At 42.0% G+C, this 22582-nt stretch overlaps 1 protein-coding gene across 1 annotated transcript in view; it reads right to left on the minus strand.

Annotated features, from left to right (window-relative positions):
• The window catches only part of LOC140724772 (centrosomal protein of 128 kDa), a 612511-nt gene that overhangs the window by 69279 nt on the left and 520650 nt on the right, over positions 1-22582 (minus strand). The window contains exon 20 of the mRNA XM_073039351.1: positions 21110-21187. Coding sequence (XP_072895452.1) covers positions 21110-21187 — 78 coding nt within the window. The remainder of the gene's footprint in view (positions 1-21109; positions 21188-22582) is intronic.

Here is a 22582-nt window from a genome sequence, read left to right on the forward strand (position 1 = left end):
TTTATTTTGTTTCTCTTCTTCTATATTAAATACTGCATTGAACTGCTGCTGCTAAGTTAACAAATTTCACAACACGTGCCGGTGATAATAAACCTGATTCTGATTCTGACATCCTGAAATGGGAGGGCGAGCAGCCAGAGGTTGTGGTACATATTGGTACCAACGACATAGGTAGAAAAAGGGTGAAAGCACAATACAGGGAGTTAGGAAGGAAGCTGAGAAGCAGGACCTCAAAGGTAGTAATCTCAGTATTGCTGCCTTTGCCATGCAACAGTGAGTACAGTATAGGAATAGAGTGAGGCGGAGGATAAATATGTGGCTGAAGAATTGGAGCTGGGGGCAGGGTTTCAGATTTTTGGATCTTTGGGACCTCTTCAGGGGCAGGTGTGCCCTCTACATAAAGGATTGGTTGTACTTCAATTTGAGGGGTCCAATATCCTGGTGGGGATGTTTGCTAATGCGATGGGGGAGGGTTTAAACTACATTTGCAGGGGGTGGGAACTGAACTGAAGAAGGATAGGCAGGTGTTAGAGCAAAGATGCACTCAGCCTGATGGTTTGAGATGTGTCTATTTTAATGCAAGAAGTATCATAAACAAGGTGGATGAACTTAGAGCGTGGATCAATACGTGGAATTATGACAATGTAGCCATTCCAGAGACTTGGATGTCTCGGGAACAGGAATGGCTGCTGAGTGTTCCAGACTTTGGATGTTTCAAAAAGAACAGAGAGGGAGGCAAAAGAGCTGGGGGCGTGGCATTGCTACAGAAAAGGAGGAGGTCATGGAGGGATGATCTACTGAGTCAGTGTGAGTGAAAGTCAGAAACAGGAAAGGGGCAATAACTCTATTGGGTGTTTTTTTATAGACCGCCCCGATAGTAACAGAGATATCAAGGAGCAGATAATGAGGCAAATTCTGGAATGGTGCAATAATAATAGGGTTGTTGTGATTGCAGATTTTAACTTTCCCAATATTGATCGGTATATCCTTAGCGCAAGGGGCTTAGATGGAGCGGAGCTTGTTAAGTGTGTTCAGGAAGTTTACCTGACGCAATATGTAGGTAAGCCAACTAGAAGAGAGGCTGTACTTGATCTGGTATAGGGAATGAAACTTATTAGGTGTCAGATCTCTCAGTGGGAGAACATTTTGGAGGTAGTGTCCACAACTCTATCTTCTTCACCACAGTGCTGGAGAAGGATAGGAGCAAACAATTTGGGGAAACATTTAATTGGGGTAGGGGGAAATATGATGCTATTAGTAAGGAACTTGGGAGCATAAATTGGGAGCAGATGTTCTCAGAGAAATGCACAGCAGAAATATGGCATATGTTCAGGGAATATTTGCATGGAGTTCCACATAGGCATGTCCCATTGAGGCAGGGAAACGATGGTAGATTTTCAACAGCCTTTGTACAACATGGTTCCTATACCCTACCATCCTTTCCCTGTCTCATTGGAATGTACCTATGCAAATATCCCCTGAACATTTGCCACATTTCTGCCGTGCATTTCCCTGAGAACATCTGCTCCCAATCTATGCTTCCAAGCTCCTGCCTGATAGCTTCATATTTCCCCTTACTCCAATTAAACGCTTTCCTAACTTGTCTGCTCCAATCTCTCTCCAATGCTGTGGTAAAGGAGATAGAATTGTGATCACCATCTCCAAAATACTCTCCCACTGAAGAGATGTGACACCTGACCAGGTTCATTTCTCAATTCCAGATCAAGTAGTCTCTCCTCTTGTAGGCTTATCTCATATTGTGTCAGGAAACCTTCCTGAACACATCTAACAAACTCCACCCCATCTATACCCCTTGCTCTAGGGAGATGCCAATCAATACTGGGGAAATTAAAATCACCCATCGTGACAACCCTGTTATTATTGCACCATTCCAGAATCTGTCTCCCTATCTGCTCCTTAGATAGATAGATAGATAGATACTTTATTCATCCCCATGGGAAATTCAACATTTTTTCCAATGTCCCATACACTTATTGTAGCAAAACTAATTACATACAATACTTAACTCAGTAAAAATATGATATGCATCTAAAATCACCCTCTCAAAAAGCATTAATAATAGCTTTTAAAAAGTTCTTAAGTAGTTTACTTAAATACATTGAGTCCTAACCCCGGCACTTTAACATATCTTACTCCTGGCGGTTGAATTGTAAAGCCGAATGGCATTGGGGAGTATTGATCTCTTCATCCTGTCTGAGGAGCATTGCATCGATAGCAACCTGTCGCTGAAACTGCTTCTCTGTCTCTGGATGGTGCTATGTAGAGGATGTTCAGGGTTTTCCATAATTGACCGTAGCCTACTCAGCGCCCTTCGCTCTGCTACCGATGTTATACTCTCCAGTACTTTGCCCACGACAGAGCCTGCCTTCCTTACCAGCTTGATGTCCCTGTTACTATTGGGTGGTCTATAAAAAACACCCTGTAGAGTTATTGACCCCATCCTGTTTTGAACTTCCACCCACAGAGACTCAGTAGACAATCCCTCCATGACTTCCTCTTTTTAAGCTGCCGTGACACTATCTCTGATCAGCAGTACCACGCCCCCACCTCTTTTCCCTGTCCTTTCTGAAACATCTAAAGCCTGGCACTCTAAGTAGCTATTCCTGCCCCTGAGCCATCCAAGGCTCTGTAATGGCCACAACATCATAGCTCCAAGTAGTGATCCACGATCTAAGCCCATCTGCTTTGTTCATGATACTCCTTGCATTAAAACAGACACATCTCAAACCATCAGTCTGAGCGTATCCCTTCTCAATCACCTGCCTATCCTTCCTCTCACACTGTCTCCAAATTTTCTCTATTTGTGGCCAACCACCCCTTCATCCAATTCTTCAGTATGGTTCCCACCCCCCAGCAATTCTAGTTTAAACTCTCCCTGGAAGCCTTAGCAAACCTCTCTGCCAGGATATTGGTCTCCCTTGGATACAAGTGCAATTCATACTTATGGTACAGGTCACACCTGCCCCAAAAGAGGTCCCAATGATCCAGAAATCTCAATCCCTCCCCCCGCTCCAATCTCTCAGCCACACACTTATCCTCCACCTCACTCTATTCCTATACTCACTGTCACGTGGAACAGGCAGTAATCCCGAGATTACTACCCTTGTGGTCCTGCTTCTCAACTTCTTTCCTAACTCCCTGTAGTCTGTTTTCAGGACCCCCTCCCTTTTCCTACCTATGTTATTGGTACCAATATGTACCACGACCTCTGGCTGTTCACCTTCCCACTTCAGGTTATCATGGCGGCGATCAGAAACATCCTGGACCCTGGCACCTGGGAGGCAAACTACCATCCGTGTTTCTTTCCTACGTCCACAGAATCACCTGTCTGACCCCCTAACTATAGAGTCCCCTATCACTGCTACCATCCTCTTCCTTTCCCTGCACTTCTGAGCCACAGGACCAGACTTGTGCCAGAGGCACGGCCGCTGTTGCGTCCCCCAGTGCTCAAATAGGACTACTTATTTTTAAGGGGGCCAGCCACAGGGGTACTCTCTAGCGTCTGACTCTTGCTCTTCCCTCTCCTGACTGTTACCCACTATATCTGTCTCCCGAGGCCCCGGTATGACTACTTGCCTATAGCTCCTATATATTACCTCCTCACTTTCCCTGACCAGACGAAGGTCATCGAGCTGCAACTTCAGTCCTCTAACCCGGTCTCTAAGGAGCTGCAGCTTGATGCACCTGGCATAGTTGTGGCCATCCGGGAGGCTGGGTATCTCCCCGACATCCCACATCTGACACCCAGTACAGAACTCCGGCCTTGCAGACAAGCTTCCTATTCCTATTCTTCACAAGTAACTTACCTCGACTTGACCCATTATCACCGAAGCCCTGTGAACCAAAGCCCTTCCACTCTGACTGTCTCTCTATAAAGCTGTCTTCTTTTTAAGTTTTCCCCCCAGTCTAACTCGCTGACGTTCATGTGCACAGTCGTGCCTCGATCAAACTGCTGAAGAAAAAATGCTCTCCTTTTAAATTCTTCCCACCGATCTAACTTGCTGACGTCCACATACCTGCAGTCGTGCCTTTGTGGGAAGTGGTTCATTTTGGTAGGTCAAATTTGAAGACAGAATATAATATTAACGGTAAGACTCTTGGCAGTGTGGAGGATCTGGGAGTTCTTAGGGTCCGTGTCCATAGGGCACTCAAAGCTGCTGAGCAAGTTGACAGTGTCGTTAAGAAGGCATATGGTGAGTTGGCATTCATCAACCGCGGTATTGTGTTCAAGAGCCGTGAAGTAATGTTACAGCTATATAAGACCTTGGTCAGGCCCCATTTGGAGCACTGTGTTCAGTTCTGGTCACCTCACTACAGGAAGAATGTGGATACTGTAGGGAGAGTGCAGAGGAGATTTACAAGGATGTTGCCTGGGTTGGAGAATAGGTTGAGTGAACTTGGCCTTTTCTCCTTGGAGTGACGGAGGATGAGAGGTGATCTGATGGAGGTGTATAAGATGATGAGGGGCATTGATTGTGTGGATAGTTAAAGGCTTTTTCCCAGGGCTGAAATGGCTAACATTAAGGGGTATAGTTTTAAGGTGCTTAGAAATAGGTACCGAGGAGATGTCTGGGGTAAGTTTTTCACACAGAGAGTGGTGGGTGCGTGGAATGCACTGCCGGCGGCGGTGGTGTAAGTGGATACAATAGGGTCTTTTAAGAGCCTCTTAGATAGGTCCATGGAGCTTAGAAAAATAGAGGGCTCTACGCTAGGGAAATTCTAGACAGTTTCTAGATTAGGTTACATGGTCAGCACAACATTGTGGGCTGAAGGGCCTGTAATGTGCTGTAGATTTCTATCTTCTATGATCTAAATTACTTCATCCATCCTGAGAGGGTGGCACAGTAGCACGGCGGTTAGTGTAACATTATTACAGCACCAGCGACCTAAGTTCAATTCCGCCACCATCTGATGAAGATTGTACGTACTCCCTGTGACCAACTGGGTTTCCTCCAGATGTTCTGGTTTCCTTCCAAATTCCAAAGATATATAGGTTAGTAGGGTAACTGGGCACATGGGTGTAACTGGCACAGGCTTGTTGGGCCGGAAGGGCCTGTTACTGTTCTGTATCTCTAAATCTAAATCCCTGCCTTTATCAAGATTCAAGATTTAATTTGTCATTGAATTTTATCATTCTTTGGTACATGAGTGTAAATAAAATCGAAATGATTGTTATTCCAGATCTGCTGCCGCATAAAAAAGCACAACCGCCATAAAAACACAATAAATAGAAATATAAAAGAAATCTATAAAATACAGTGTACCAGTATTTGTTGAGTGTGGTCATATAAGCATAAGATTAGCAGATATACATAGACTGAGTGTATGTACATAAAGTGAAGCTAGGTGCAGAAGTACCTGAACATAAGTAACTCTGACAGGAATTGATAAAAGTGACAAAGAGACTCTTGGCAAGAGGAAATCTTCTAAGTAGCTGCAGGACTGTAAAAATACATAGTATTGATTGTATCAGTCTAGGTATGAGGTGTGGCAGTGCATGGGATGATGAAGGGTGCTGAGGGGCTGTGGAGAAGAGTGGCTGAAGTGCATTTAGTGGTGGTGGGTTGGGTTAGTGGATGGAGGTGTTGATTACCCAGATGGCTTCAGGGAAGTAATGGTTTTTGAGTCTAGTGGTCTAGGTGTGGATGCTGCATAGCCTCTTCCCTGATGGGAGTGGGACAAACAGTCCATAAGCATTATCATCTCTATTCCACCAGAATGCTTGCTTCACTTGTTGAAGAAGAATTTTTTGATATCTCTCTAAGTTACCTTTCACCTCTGTTCCCAGCTTTTATTCCATAGATGTTGCTCCAGCTTGACTTCCTCTAACTGTTGAACTTTATATATAGCTTCACAAAATTATTCCTCAAATGCTTTTTTTTTCTCGTGGGAAAAAATTGAGTTTGGGTACTCCAGCCCCTTAACTACAGGATCAACTACAGTGTTCAACAGCTGATCTTCACATTATAACTTTCTCTAAAAGGGATAGAGATGCTTTTGTTTACACTGACTTACTGCTGAACCTATAACTACACAGAAGGACTTCTGAGAAGCCAAAAGTACAAACTTGAGAGCATGGAACTACTGCTTAAGTCCCCATTTCTGTTAATATATATCGTCCTCTTTTCTATTTGAGCTGACCATGAGCACCAGCTGCCACGCTACATTGACCAGACTCACAAAAGAATCAGTAGTCATGAGACTGCTTTTTTTCTGCTCCATGTTGTTATGATTTAGAAAACACACCCTTCAAATGGGATTGGATAAATACTTGAAGAAGAAGGGTGCCAGAATGAGCAAGAGCAGGAGATACAGAAACCTGAAGTGTCACACCACCAGGTTCAGCAACAGCTACTTTCCTACAGCCATCAGGTTCTTGAACTGACCAATGATTTGGCCTCCACAGCCATCTATGGCAATGAATTCCACAGATTCATCCTCTGCCTAAAGAACTTCATCTTCATCTCTGTTCTTAAGAGACATTCTTGTATTCGAAGGCAGTTCAGTCTAGTCTTAGACTCTCTCCACTATAGGAAACATCCTCTCCACATCCACTTTAACAGGGTTTTTAATGTTCGATAGGTTTCAATGAGATCTCTCTCATTCTTCTAAACTCCAGCAAATATAGACCCAGAACCAGCAAATGTTCTTCATATGTTAATCCTTTCATTCCCAAGATCTTCTCTTGAACCTTCTCCAGATCTTCTCTAATGCCACCATATCCTTTCTTAGATAAGGGTCCCAAAACAACTCATCATATTCCAAGTGCAGTCTGATCAATGTCTTATAAAGCCTCAGCATTAAATGAAGTGTCTCAGCCCAAAATATCGACTGTTTATTTCTCTCCATAGAGGTTGCCTGACCTGCTGAGTTGCTCCACGATTATGTATGTGCACTCTGAATTTTTAGCATCTGAAGAATTTCTTGTCCAGTACAATTTGTTTCCCAAACATTTTGCCTTTTTGTTCTAAAAGCCAGGGCTTGCATATCTTTTAAGGACTGTAAGCTTTCATAAGAGAATGCTTCAAACGAAGACAGAACTAGTAAGTGACAACCTGTTCGAAAGGATTCTCAAATGTGCAAAGAATGAATGCAAAAATGTGGCATTTTTAGGTCACCAAACTGGGTTTAATGAATACTGGCACTTACTAATAGAGGAAAACCACAATATTTCAAGACATAACAGTCCATCTGATCATTTGAGACATCTTATTAGTGTAACATCGTGCCCATTTAACGTCTCTCTATCTCATGGATTCTACATTTTCAAGTTGTGATATTATTTGATGCAGTGAGCGCTGTTGATCAGCTACTGCAGATCAATTTGTTAATCCCAGAACCTTTGGAAGATGTGCAGTTTATCTCACTCAGATAGGGTGAAAAGCAGCTTAACTCCAAATGTCACAGCACAAAAAACTTTGATTAGGAATTCAAATCCTAATACCACCCAACAATACCACGGATTCAAGTTTTCCGTGGCAGCTGAGTGGGAATGGCTTTGAGAGTGGTGATAATTGTTTAATTTAAAGATACAGCATGGAACAGACCCTTCCAGTGCAATGAGCTGCACTGTCCAGCAACCCACCTATTTAACATTAGCCTAATCACAGGACAATTTACAATGACCAATTAACCTTCTAACCAGAACATCTTTGGACTGTGGGAGGAAACTGTAGCACCCAGAAGAAGCTCATGCACTCATGGGAAGGTCTGTACAAACCTCTTACAGATGATGCCAGAATTGAACTCTGAACTCCATTGCTCTGAGCTGTAATGGAGTCACACTAACTGCTTAATATAGGAATATGATAAAGGAACTGAAGGTGATTGATGGACCAAAGAGCGGTGAAGAATGATAGGCTGGATAAGCTAGTTTGAGGAGGGGTGGAGTTGGGAGAGAAAGACAAGTGGATGATGGATGGAGGTACAGAAAACTATAGTCTTACTCCTTTGCATTTAAGAGACTCTTGGATAAGCACATGGATGAAAGAAAGATGGAGGGCTATGTGTGAGGGATGTGTTAGATTGATCTCAGAGCAAGTTAAAAGAGCAAGACTGGTGAAAAGATAGAACAGTACAACACAGTACAGGTCTGTTGACCCATGATATCATGCTAAGTTTTTTAACTTACTTCAAGATCATTTTAACCCTTCCATCTCACATAATCCTCCATTTATTTTTATCCATGTGCTTATCTAAGGGTCTTTTAAATGAGAAGGAAGAAGATTTTTTTTTCTCTGTCCCCATCTATCATCCACCTGTCTTTCTCTCCCAACTCCGCCCCTCCCGTACCTGGCACAATGTCTATAATCCTTCACCTTCCACAGTCCAACAATCATCTTAACACCAACCACTCTCCCTCGCCTCTTCATACTGACTGTCTGCCATCTCAGTCCTGATATAGAATTTGGATCCAAAGCATCAACAATTCCTCCACCCCCCACCCCCCACCCCCACCCCAGCAGAGGGTGGACAAATGTGCAGTGTTTTCTCTGAAGCAGCAGAGGCGAGACCTGATACAAGAATACAAGAGACGTAAGTAGAGTTGACAGCCAGTATCTTTTTTCCAGGGTTGAAATGTCTGATATTGGAGGCATACATTTAAGATGAGAGGGGTTAAGTTCAAAGGGGTTGCGCGAGATAGTTTTTTTACAAAGACAGTGGTGGGTGCATGGAATGCACTGCCAGGGCTGGTAGTAAAAGCAAATATGATAGAGGCATTTAAAGTATCTGTACTGGTGGTGTAGTGGTATTCACACCTGGACTTTGGAACATGAGGTCTCGGGTTTGAATCCGACTAGTTCTTTGCATGCTTTCCATCTGTGCTGGGTTGAGCATCGAGCCAGCAACTCAGCCTCATAAAAAAAAATGCTAAAGAAATGGTGAAGTTGCCACCTGAGACAAAGTGCAGTAAGGAACTTACATCGATATGTCAGCTCCATCATGGGCACTATCCTCTGCAGCGTCCAAATCATCTTCAAGGAGTGATGCCTCAAAAAGGTGGTATCCATCATTAAGGACCCCCATCACCCACGATATGCCCTCTACTCATTGTTACCATCAGAGAGGAGGTATAGGAGCCTGAAGGCAAACACTCAACGATTGATAAACAGCTTCTTCCCCTCTGCTATCTGATTTCTGAATGGACATTGAACCCATGAACACCACCTCACTACTTTTTTTGTACTATTTGTTTAACTATTATATATATTACTGTAATTCCGTTTTTATTTTAGTGTATTACAATGTACTGCTGCCTCATAACAACAAATCAAATTTCACAGCATATGCTAGTGATACTGATGTGCAGAGAATGGAGGGATATGGACATTGTGTAGGCAGCTGGGTGTTAAGAGTACTAGTTTAATTAATTCATCACAACACCATAGGCCAAGTTCCTTTGCTGTACTTTTCCATGTTCTAGACACCGCGAGGATTTTAAAAGTGAGATACATGCAACTGCTCTGTCTGAGACCACAAGAAATTGCAGAGAGTTGTGAAATCAGCCCAGTCCATTACACAAACAGGTCCCCCTTCCATTGATTCCACTGATACATCTCTCAGCCTTAGGAAAGCAACCAATGTAAGCAAAAACCCCATCCAACCCCAGCCACTCTCTTTCCTCCCCACCTCTACAACTTGTACGACCAGCTCAAGATCAGCTTCTATCTGTCATCAAGACCTTGAACAGATCTATCACACGTCACACATAAAAGATACATTCCTGATCTCCTAATCTACTTTATTGTAGCCTTTTCACTTTAATTGTCTACCTGCAGTGCACTTCCTATGTAAGTGAAACGCTATATTTTGAATCCTGTTTTTTTTACTGCCTTGATACACACGTAAATTGGCAGATACAGTCCAGTCCATCACAGGCAAAGCTCTCCCCACTATTGAACACACTTAAGGACTGCTGCCACAAAAAAGCCGCATACATCATCAAGGACTCCCACAATCCAGACCATACTCTCTTCTCATTACTACCATCAGGCAAGCACAGTGCTTGTTTGTCAGTCTTTATGTATAGTTTTTCATAAATTCTATTGTATTTACAGTATTTATTGAGATGCATCACGGACTGGGCCCTTCTGGCCCTATGAACTGCACTGCCCAACAACTCTAATTTAACCCTAGCCTAATCACGGGACAATTTACAATGACCAATTAACCTACCAAGTGATACGTCCTTGGACTGTGGGAGGAAACCAGAGCACCTGGAGGAAACCCATGCAGTCATGTGGAGTAGTACAGACTCCTTACAGACAGCAGCAAGAATAGAACCTGTGTCGCTGGTACTGTAAAGCATTGCGCTAAGCAGTACGCTATCGTACCACCTTGTACATGCCTGCAAGAAAATTAATCTCAAGATAGTATAAGGTGATATGTAGTATGTACTTTGCCAGTAACTTCACTTTGACGTATGGAATGATCTGTCTGGATTCCACTCAAACAAAACTTTTACAGTGTGTCTCAGTACATGTGATAATAATAATCCAATACTAATACTGCATACCAAATCAATCCTAAGCACAATTTGGTAATAATGGAACATTCAAACTAAAATTAAGGGAAAAATTAACACATAACAACTAAAGGAATACAATTACAGTGTATGTATTAACATTGGAGGTTCACGGAGCAATTCTAAAGTAGCCTCCCTTGTAAAACCAATGGCAGTTGTAACCTTTTCCATTTTAATAACATTAAACTCTTACCTCAATTCCTTAAAAGGTCAAAGCACATTGTGTTTAAAATTAAGCATTCATTTCAATTCCTATGAGCAGCACTTTGTGTATTCTTGACAGCTCCCAACATTTTAGCGGGTATTGGTAGTGAAATAAAAGGATGAGTAGATTAAGAAAATATAGTAACTCTAACCATTATTTTTAACTAAAAATGACCTTTAAAATATGAAAGAGCTATAAGAACATTCATCAATAATAGATCTGAATAGCAAATGTCTGTCTGGGAAAATTTAAATATTGGGTTTGCATTTGAGAAAGCCAATTGGTTAGTCAATGCTTCTGTTCAAATCTCTATTTAAACTGGAGACTGCCAAACACATTGTGAAGCCCAAGTACTTCCCCACCTCACAACACTTCCGTTTTGACATTTTCTCTTTCCCTCCCATTTCATTTCTCCAACAAAAACACCAATCCCCCTGATAAATTCAGAATCAGGTTTATTATTATTCAGTGGCCACTTTATTAGGTACACATGCACACCTGCTTGTTAATGCAAATACCTAATCAGCCAATCACGTGGCAGCAATTCATTGCATAAAAGAATACAGACATGATCAAGAAGTTCAGTTGTTGTTCAGACCAAACATCAGAATGGGGAAGAAATGTGATCTAAGTGAGTTTGACTGTGGAATGATTGTTTGTGCCAGATGGAGTGATTTCAGTGTCTTAGAAAATGCTGAACTCCTGGGATTTTCATGCACAACAGTCTTAGAAAATGGTGTGAAAAACAAAAAAAATCCAGTGAGTGGCAATGCAGTGAGCAAAATTGCCTCGTTAATGAGAGGTCAGAGGAGACTGACCAGACTGGTTCAAGCTGACAGGAAGGCAACAGTAAGTCAAATAACCACACGTTACAACAGTGGTGTGCAGAAGAGGATCTCTAAATGCACAGCATGTTGAACTTTGAAGTGGATGGGCTACAGCAGTAGAAAATCATGAACATACACTCAGTGACACTTTATTAAGTAGAGGAGGCAACCTAATAAAGTGGTCATTGAGTGTGTATATACTGTACATGGAGGGGAAGAAGCTGTAATTAAAACATTGAGTCTACAGATTTTTGTACCTCCTCTCTGATGGTAGCAATGAGAAGACATATCCTGGGTGATAGGTCACATTAAATTTAAAACTTAAAATTTCAGGATCCTATTTGATTTACTGTTTAACACATTTATATTAAAAGAAAACAAATAGAGTATGTATATAAGCCACATTTTAACTGTGAGAAATTAAGCTGCAATGTTTGCACATAGAACAGTACAGCATAATACAGGTCCTTTAGTCCACAACGTTCAGCTGACATTTTAACCCACTTCAAGTTCAATCTAACACTTTCCTCCCACATATGCTTAAGCATTTAGTGTTTCTCAGAGAATTTGTTTGAAATACTATAATTTGAAAGAATTACAAGCAGTCATATGTGGTAAAGCCTATTTCCTCTCCCCAAACTGCATTGCTTCATGGGGATTTCTATTGTAGTGTAACCTTTTAAAGTATTTAGATTACATGAGCTGTCACTTTACTTCGGAATACTCTGAGGAATAAACAGATTCCAGAGGTGATGACAGCCTTATTAATGAAGTACAAGTCAAAGTCAAAGTCAAAGCAAATTTATTATCAAAGTAAGTATATGTTACTATATACTACCTTGAGATTCATTTTCTTGCGGGAATTTACATGAAAAATAAAGAAATACAATAGAATTTATTAAAAAAAACAAATGACTGGCAAACAACCAATGTACAGAAGAAGACAAATTGTGTGAAGAAAAAATAAATAATACTGAGAACATGAGTTGCAGAGTCCTTGAAAGTGAGTCAGTAGGTTGTGGAATTAGTTCAGAATTGTGGTGAGTGAAGTTAACCATACTGGTTCATGAGCCTGGTGGCTGTAGGGCAAGAAGTGTTCCTGAACCTGTTGGTGTGGGACCCAAGGCAACTGTACCTTCTGCCCAGTTGTATTAGTGAGAAGAGAGCATGGCCTGGATGGTAGGAGTCCTCGATTAAGGATGTTGCTTTCTTGTGGCAGCAACTCCATGTAGATGTGCTCAGTGAGTGGAGGAGAGGGTTTTTCCTGTGATGGACTGGGCTTTATCCACCATTTTCTGTTGTCTTTTCCATTCCTGGGCTTTGGTGTTTCCATACCAGGCCGAATGATTGAATGAGCTGTCAGAACAGGTTTACTTTCAAAGTTGAAACTCCAAAGTAAGTTTATTATCAAATTATACCCGAGATTCTTTTTCTTACAGGCACCCACAGGTAAACAAAGAAATACAATAGGGACTACAAAAACCCACACATAACAAACATCCAGTACATAAAAAAGGGACAAATCATGCAAAATAATAAAAAAGTAAATAAGTAATACATAGAACATGAGGTGCAGAGAGCCACTGGTTGTGGATTCAGGTCAGCGCTGAGGCAAGTTCATCACAAGAGAGTGAGTGTATGTTTTGTGGAGGAGAAATAAATGCACAAAGTCAAACAGCACAAAGTGCTTGTTGATTTGGAAACAATGCCAACTCTCAGAAGCCCCAGCAGTTTTTTAACTGTCATTTGAAATATTTTTCAGCATCCACATGTGGTTGAAAAGAACACTTGCAGTGTATTGTGTTCACATTCTTTCTCGCAGCCACACAAAGTAGATCACAGAGGATCAGTTAAGTTCAATGCAATGACTGCAATGCCGACAGGCTTAACAAACAATGAAAAACAGGTGGGCAGCACTTGTTAGCGTTGTAAGAAAAGCTTTTGTCTTAATGAATGCAGTGAGGGTGCAGGGTGAGTTCAGGACCATGCTGGCTATAGAGAGCTTCTTATTCTAAATTACAAAGTAAAGCTTTTTTCCACTTGTGCTTAGCTCATCTTTAATGCACTGACAGAATGCTAATCACCAAGAGTCTAATGATACATAATTGGCAGTGGTTGGCTATCTTCAAAGTTTATAGTTCAAAATCAATTTATTATGTAAATATGTAGAAGTAATCACATACTACCTTGAGATTCATATTCTTGCAGGTATTCACAATAGAACAAAGAAAAACAACACACTAGACAAAACCTACACATAGAGATTGACAACCCATCTGCAAAATAAGGCAATCTGTGCAACATAAGAACTAAATATAATTAATAAATATTGAAAACGTGAGTTGTAGTATCCTTGAAATTAGACTGTTTAGAATTAAAAGCATAAATGGAGGGCTATGTTGGGAGGAAGGATTAGATTGATCTTAGATTACATTAAAGGGTTGGCAATATTATGGGCTGAATGGCCTGTACTGTTCTATGTTCTATAACTCTTTAGGCAACTTGATGCAAGAAGGAGAGCCATTTTCAGCATTTTAGTAGTACGGTTGAAAAGGCAAGGAAGCTGACAGCTACTACAGTGGATTTACACAATTCACCATTGCATCATGTCTACATCTCGGATTTCAGTTTCCCCTTGATAAACCCTGCCTGCCCATCTCCCTGCTTTAGTAAAGCAGCTAGCATAATGAAAGACCCCACCCAGACAGACATTCTCTCTTTGACCCTCTCCCATCAGGTAGAAGGTACAAAAGCCTGAAAGCATGTACCAGCAAGCTCAAAGACAGCTTCTACCCCAACTTAACAAGACTATTGAATGCACGTCTTGTATGATAAGATGAATTTTTGACCTCACAATCTACCTCTTCATGGCCTTGCCTATAATTATAGCATATTATTCTGCATTCTGTTATTACTTTTCCCTTGTATTACCTCAATGCAATGCTGTGATGAAATAATCTGTTAGATGCAAGACAATGTTTCTCACTGTACCTCAGCACATGTGACAATAATAAACCAATTTACCAATTTATCCACTATTAAGCTCTAATGCAGTCAATGGAAGAAAATCCCGAAGCACTCATTGATATTGTTCAGATTCATTTTTTTGCCTCCTGTACATCAAAACATACATGAAATGTACCATTTGTATTAACAACCAACACAAGCTCACAATGTGATGGGGTCAGCCCCAAGTGTCACCACGCATTCTGTCCACAATGCTCGGCAGAACAAACACAGAACACAACAAGTAGCAAAGCATAATTAGCAAAACAATCCCTGTTCCTTTCTCCCACTTGCACATAAACAATCCTCCAAGCACAGGACAGGCCATCTTTGGCCTCCAATGGACTTGTGGAATCAAAGATAATGGGCCCGGACTTCCCTAGCGGTCTCACAGAGACTTGCAGACACGGATGTGTGCAGAGTTTTGGATTTCCAATCAACTTTTGGGCTCCAATCTTCTATGTTATGACCCCTGTTTTATATTTGTCCGATGTGCAATTTCACCATTATTATTTCAATCTCTTCCTTCATGAACTATCCTGACATTGCTGCCTTCATCCAATCAATCTTCTCCATTCACCAGCCAGTTTCCATCATCCATTCCTCCACATTGTGGGAATGCAAATGACGTCTGTGGCAGCAACCTTCAGGAAGAAGAAACCCTTCACCAACAAATGATGACAAAAAAAAAGACCAAAATCCTTTCTAACATTCTATGAGAGATGGCAGGACCTCATTGAAACAACTTATTTTTTAAAATGTCTTTGAATTGTAGATAATATGAAGAAAAGCTCTATTAGTACAGTACAGTACTAAAGTCTTAAATACATATACAATACTAGGGCCTAAGACATTTGCACAGTACTGTGGTAATTTTATGTATTGCACTCTATTGCTGCCAGAACATAAAACAAAATTCATGTCATTGTGGGTAATGATAAATCTGATTGATATTGATCTCTGTTGTGGGCTCACAGTGGGAAGGGAACGGGGAGAGAAGAATCATGGCTGAAAAAAGGGGAAGGGAGAGTGGAGGGAGTGCGAGGCACCAGAGAGACATTCTGTAATGATTAATAAATCAAGTGACCTTGCCTGCTATTTTGGGGCTGCACCAACCCCTGCCACCTGTCACATGCCTCTCTCACGGTGCTCCACCTGCAGCATTCCCAACAGCCTTTGCTCCCACCAGATTTACAAATTGCTCTCTGCTCCATGTTGACGAATAAAGTACTGTGCAAAAATCTTTGACTCCATAGCTACAGTGTCTATAGGAAGTATTAACCCTTCCTTGGAAGTTTTTGTATTTTATTGTTTTACAGTATTTAATCACAGTACATTTAATTTGGCTTTTTTAAACACCAATCAACAAAAAAAGAACCTTTCGTGTCACAGTGAAAACAGATCTCTACAAAGTGATCTAAATTAATTACAAGTATAAAACATTACATAATTAATTAAGGAAGTATTCACCACCTTTAAAATGACACCCTAAATCATCACTGGTGCAGCCACACAAACTGTTGGAGGAACTCAACAGGCCAGGCAGCATCTAGAGAAAAAAATACAGTTGCCGTTTTGGGCCGAAACCCTTCAGCAAGACTGGAGAAGAAAAGCTGAGGAATAGATTTAAAAGGTGGAGAGAGGGGAGAAAGAAACGCCAGGCGATAGGTGAAACTTGGAAGGGGAGGAATGAAGCAAAGAGCTAGGAAGTTGAGTGGTGAACGAGACAGAAGGCCATGGAAGAAAGAAGAGGGGAAGCACCAAAGGGAGATGATGGGCGGGCAAGGAGATAACATGAGAGAGGGACAAGGGTAGGGGAAGTGGTGGAGGCATTACTGGAAACTTGAGAAATCGAAGTTCATGCCATCAGGTTGGAGGCTACCCAAACAGAATATAAAGTGTTATTCCTCCATCCTAAGTATGGCTTTATCCTGACAGTGGAGGAGGCCACGGATGGACATATCAGAATGGGAATGGGAAGTGGAATTAAAATGAATGGCCACTGGGAGATCCCACTTGTTCTGGTGGACAGAGCATAGGTGCTTGGCGAAGCGGTCTCCCAGTCTACATCGGGTCTCACTGATATACAAGAGGCTACATCAGGAACACCGTACACAGTATATGATCCCAACAGACTCATGGGTGAAGTGTCGCCTCACCTGGAAAGACTGTTTGGGGCCCTGAGTGATAGTGAGGGAGGAGGTGTAGGGGCAAGTGAAGCACTTGTTCCACTTGCAAGGATAAGTACCAGGAGGGAAATCAGTGGGGAGGGACGAATGGACAAGGGAGTGGCATAGGGACTGATCCCAGCAGAAAGCAGAAAATGGGGGTGCGAGGGAAAGATGTGTTTGGTGGTGGGATCCGGTTGGACGTGGCATAAGTTTTGAAGAATTATGTGCAGGACGTGGATGCTGGTGGGGTGGTAGGTGAGGTCAAGAGGAACCCTCTCCCCCTCTCTCTCCATCTTGTTTTACAGCGGTTGGCATCCAGCTTAATGGTGCATTACCGCCACCTTCTGCTCCGGAGTGTGCGATAGACTCACATTCTAAATCCCTTCACCCAATCACACACACATACCCTAACCTACACTTTATCCTCACATCTTTGGCCATCCTAGTACCTTATTCCTGTTTATCCATCATATCCTATAAAAAAAAACCCTGTACCCCTTAAGAAAGCTAAAAATACCCTAACCTGTGTTCTCTCACCCATGCCCAGCAACCCTTTTAATGTGAATTCCTGCACCCCCAGTTCCCTTAGATTAATTCTCATCATCTCTCTCTGTATCCCATACTTCCTGCAACTCAGAACTACGTTTCTACTGACTCCTCTTCCTGACATTCCTCACACAATCCTGTCTGGTGTTTCCCCTACATTTTCAATGTTTGGTTTAGTGCACAGTGCCCCAGCCTTAACCTAGTCCACACAATTTCTTCTCTTCTGTATCTACTACCTACCCTAGTACCTGCAACACTTTTTTGTATTTGATATTAATGCCTCCCTTTCCCCTCCCTGTCCTATCTTTCTTGTCACATTTGGTTGATTTTTTCCCAGATTACACACTTAACCTCTGCTTTACTGATACTAATGTGCATTTCTATATTTTCTTTCTTTAATGTCCTCTTTGCTAACTCATCCACCCTTTCATTCCCCTTCACCCCTACATGAGCTAGAACCCATAGAAATTTAACCTGACCTCCCTGATTTGCAACTCTTGTGACTGACTGAAGGACTTCATGAAGTACATCTTGCCAGCTGTTTGAGTGAAAAGACCTTAAACTTGCTAGAACTGAGGATTAATCTGAGCATATCAACACTTTGACTAGTCTAGCTTTCTCCACCCAACCCAACGCAACCAACACTGCCATCATCTCCACTGTATACACCGCTAACTTATCAGATGTTCTTCTGCTGATTGCAATTGCTTTTGCTGGTATAGCCACCCCAAACCCTGTCACTCCTGTCTCAGGTTCCTTAGCACCATCTGTATAGACCTGAGTATAATCATTATACTTTTCCATCACATGACGGTTAAATGCACTTACCAAATCAGTTTTATATTTTCCTTTCCTTTATACCTCTAACAAATGCCAGTCTATGTCAGGCCATACCAGCTTCCATGGCGCTACAACCGGATAAACTACTGAAGGACTTATCCTTAGATCAAACACTCCACATGATCTAGCAATATCATTCCTTACCCGACTAAAGTTTTCCCTCTGAAACCTCCCATTTTCCTGGGACTCCTGCAACACTCCTTTAGCAGGGTGAGAATCATTGTGTCCCTGCAAATTAACCCAGTAGTTTGCCATCAATTGCATCCTTCTTAATTCCAAAGGCATTACTCCCATTTCTACCTGCAGGGCTGATACTGGTGATGTTTTAAAAGCCCCACTGCACACTCTCAAAACCTGAGCCTGAATCACATCCAGTTTCCTTATAAGAGACCTAGCTGCTGATCCATATGCTACACTTCCATAATCCAACACAGATCTTACTAAAGCCACATACATTCTCTTCAATGCTGAACAACTTGCTCCCCATTCCCTACCAGTCAAACATCTCATCACGTTTATTACTTTTTTACATTTCTCCTCAACTTTCCTGATATGGTCTGTCCATGTTAATCATGAATCAAATATAACTCCCAGAAATTTAAATGATCCAACCCTTTCTAATTCAATCCCATACATCCTTAACTTCTTCCTGGTGAAAAATACAGTTTGAGTTTTTTCTACTGAAAATCTACATCCCCAATTATAACCCCACTCTGTGACCACGTGGGTTTCCTCCAGGTACTCCAGTTTCCTCTCGTATTCCACAAAAAAGACACACTGCTTAGGGTTAGTAAATTGTGGGCACGCCAGAAGCACGGTGATACTTGTGGGCAAACATGAGGAAATCTGCAGATGCTGGAAATTCAAGCAACACACACAAAATGCTGGTGGAACGCAGCAGGCCAGGCAGCATCTGTAAGGAGAAACACTGTCAACGTTTCAGGCCCAGACCCTTCGTCCTGACAGCGCTTCTCCTTATAGATGCTGCCTGGCCTGCTGTGTTCCACCAGCATTTTGTGTGTGTTGCTTGACACTTGTGGGCTTTGTTTTGCAATGCCCAGATCTCAAGAATGTTCAATATATGAATATATGTGACAGACAGTGTCATTTGGTCCTCACTGCAACCCCAAGGAAAATGGTACAAAAGTTCAATTTTACTGTCATTTAACCATACACATGTATACAGTTAAACAAAGCATCAGTCTTTTGGGGCCAAGGTGTGAAACGCAGTAAATATAGTCATACACAGCACACATTGTTTCAATCCAGGACATACAGTCACAAAATAATACTAGCACAAGTTACTGAGTAACATGACCTGAAGGATGACAGGTTGATGGAAAGTGCAAGGTGCATATTAATGTAAGACAGTGTAATGTTACTGGCATTATTATAATAAAACAAGCAGTCATATAAAGATATGAAAAATGACCAGTGCAGGATACAGCTGTATCAGTGAGTTGAGGAGGGCAGAGGAGGGCAGGACGTTCAGACAGGGTGTACATATTTGCTGGGTGGCAGCAGGATTTTAAGAAGTCTAACGGCTTGGGAGAGAGAGGCTGGAAGAAGCTGTTACTCAGCCCAGTAGTACCGGTTCTTAAGCTGCAGTACCTTCTGCCTGGCGGCAGGAGATTAAAGGGACTGTAGGAAGGATGGGAGGTGCTGTGTATGCAACGCTTCCAATATATACCCTGAGTAGGGGAGGGGGGAAGAGAGACCCCCAAAACACATCATTTTTGGCCTTGCTGCCCTTAAGCATGCCTTTTCTTTTAAAAAAATTACAAAGGACAATTATGGGATAACAAGTTTCAAATAATTCTAAGTGTTTGAGATTCCGTGCTTTAGAAATAAGATATTTTTCATAGAAATCTCAGCAAAATTCAATGCTTTAGTAGCTATAGAGTTATCGAGCACTATAGAAAAAGGCCCTTCTGTTATGCTGCTGAGCCCCATCAACGGCACCTGGAATATAGCATTCCATCTCCCCCTCCCTAGCCCTGTACTTATCCAAACCTCTCAAATGTTGCAGTCAAACTCATATCTACCACTTCCACTGACAGCTTGTTTCATACCCTCAACACCCTTGGAGTAAAGCAGTTCTCCCTCAGGTTCCCTTAAATTTTACACCTTTCACCCTAAACCTATAGTTCTAGTTCTAGTCTCACCCGAACCTTAGCGGAAAATGGCTGCTTGCATTTACCTTATTTATGTTGTTGTTGTTGTTGTTGAGAGTCATCTCGTCATTGTCAACTAGTTATAGTTGTCCATAGGGTTTTCCTGGCAGTAGACTGCCAGGCCTTGCTTCCGTGCAGATGCTGCTGTTGCCCAGGTTGGGACCTGGCTGGATTCGAACTCGGGACCATCTGCCTCGAGGTCTATTGCTGACGCCACTACACCACCAGCCAGCCCCTACCCTCTCTATACTCCCCATAATTTGGAATACCTCTATCAAATCTCCCCTCATTCTCCTACACTCGAGCAAATAAATTCCTAACCTATTCAACCTTTCCCTATTACTCAGGTCCCCAAGTCCCAGCTACATCCAAATAATTTTCTCAGTACTCTATCAATTTTATTGATATCCTTTCTGCAGATAGGTGACCAGAACTGCACACAATACTCCAAATCTGGCCTCACCAATGTCTTGTACAACTTCAATCTAACATCCCAACTCCTGTACACAATACTTTGATTTATGAAGGCTAATGTGCCAAAAGCTTTCTTTATGACTCTATCTATCTGTGACACCACTTTCAAGGAATGATGAACCTGTACTACCAGATCCCTCTGTTCTACCACACTCCTCAGTGCCCTGCTGTTTACCATGTAAGTCATACCCTGATTTGTCCTCTCAAAGTGCAACATTTCACACTGTCTGCATTAAAAATTCACCTGCCATTTTTCAATCCTTTTTTCTTTGCAGGTAGTATTTGGATTTGCTGTGAAAACAACCATAAAGCATCTTTACCTCCAGATCCCGGATGCTGTCCAAGGTACTCAGCCTCTCTGGTACCGATTCAAGATGGTCCAGTGTCACATGTGTGCCCTAAATGCAGAACAAACTGTAAATATACTCAGACTCACTCAGTTTGTTCAAACAGACCACAGCAGTAAGACCAATGTGACCAAGTAAACAGAATTGTGGAACTGTGTGCTGATTATTAACAGTTTACACAGAGGCTAAAGTTCCCCTTCATAGCAGAACGCTTAGGTCACGCTTCCCATTGGGGACAGAACTTGTGAGCCAGAGTTCCACAGCAAACAATGCAAAGCTTTGTTCTCTTTTATTAGCGAAAGCAAACATTCAAAGATGCAACTGAAAATCAAAAACTGCACATCTACGGAATCTGGAATAAAATTAGAAAACATGAGAAGTGCTCTGCAAGTCAAATAGCCTCTGCGGAAAAAGAAACTGGCTTAATGTTTCAGGTTGAAGGCCTTTTGTTAAATGTGGAAAAGTGGGAAGGGAGAATGGGTTAGAGATGGATAGGACAAATGGACTGTGTCTTACAGGGAGGGAGCAGGGTTTCCATGGTGATACCATTATTTACAGAGATATAATTGATAGATAAATGAGGGGGAGAGAGGGAGAAAGAGACAGAACAAACAAAGGGACATATGAAAACCTGTGAAACATGGGTCAGAGCTGCTTCTGACATGTGAAAAAGCAAAATTGTTGAAAATAGTATTTCGAAACAGCAATGTGGATGTAGAACAGGCCCTTTGGCCCACGATGTAGTGCCGACTTTTTAACCTACTCCAGGATCAATCTAACCCTTCTCTCCCACATAGCCCTCCATTTTTTCTTTCATTCATGTGCCTATCTGAGAGTCTGATAAATATTCCTAATTAACTGCCTCTTCTCCACCTCTGGAAGGGCATTTCGCATACTCACCACTCTCTGTGTTTCAAAAAAAAAACTGTACTTTCCTCCAATCCCCCTCATAGTTGCCATTTCCACCCTGGGTAAAAGTCTCTAGCTATCCACTCTATCTGAGCCTCTTACCAACCTGTATACCTCTATCATGTCACCTCTCACCTTCCTTCACTCCAGAAAGAAAAACCTTAGCTCATTCAACCTATCCTTACATGCTGTTTAATCCAGGCAGCATCCTGGTAAATCTCCTCTGCACCTTCTCAAAAGCTTCCATCTTGTGCCTATCAACAACCTCACAGAATTCAGCAACTTTGGGCCTTTGTCTATCAATGCTTCTGCAACTTAAAACTACACTTCTTTTCCACTTTTCCAATTCTCATTAAGGATCTTCAGCTTGAAGCATTAATTCTATCTCTCTTACAAGTGCTAAATGACCTGCTGGACGTCTGTTATTAATTGGCAGGGACGCCCATGGTCCTCTCTTGACAGAAAACAGCCTTTCATTTTGTTCCGAAGCAGAAAGAGGAGAAGATGATGGGATGAGATGTGGTAGAAGGATACAAA

Source organism: Hemitrygon akajei, chromosome 3 (genome assembly GCF_048418815.1).
Source record: "Hemitrygon akajei chromosome 3, sHemAka1.3, whole genome shotgun sequence".
In the NCBI taxonomy this organism is placed as follows: Eukaryota; Metazoa; Chordata; class Chondrichthyes; order Myliobatiformes; family Dasyatidae; genus Hemitrygon; species Hemitrygon akajei.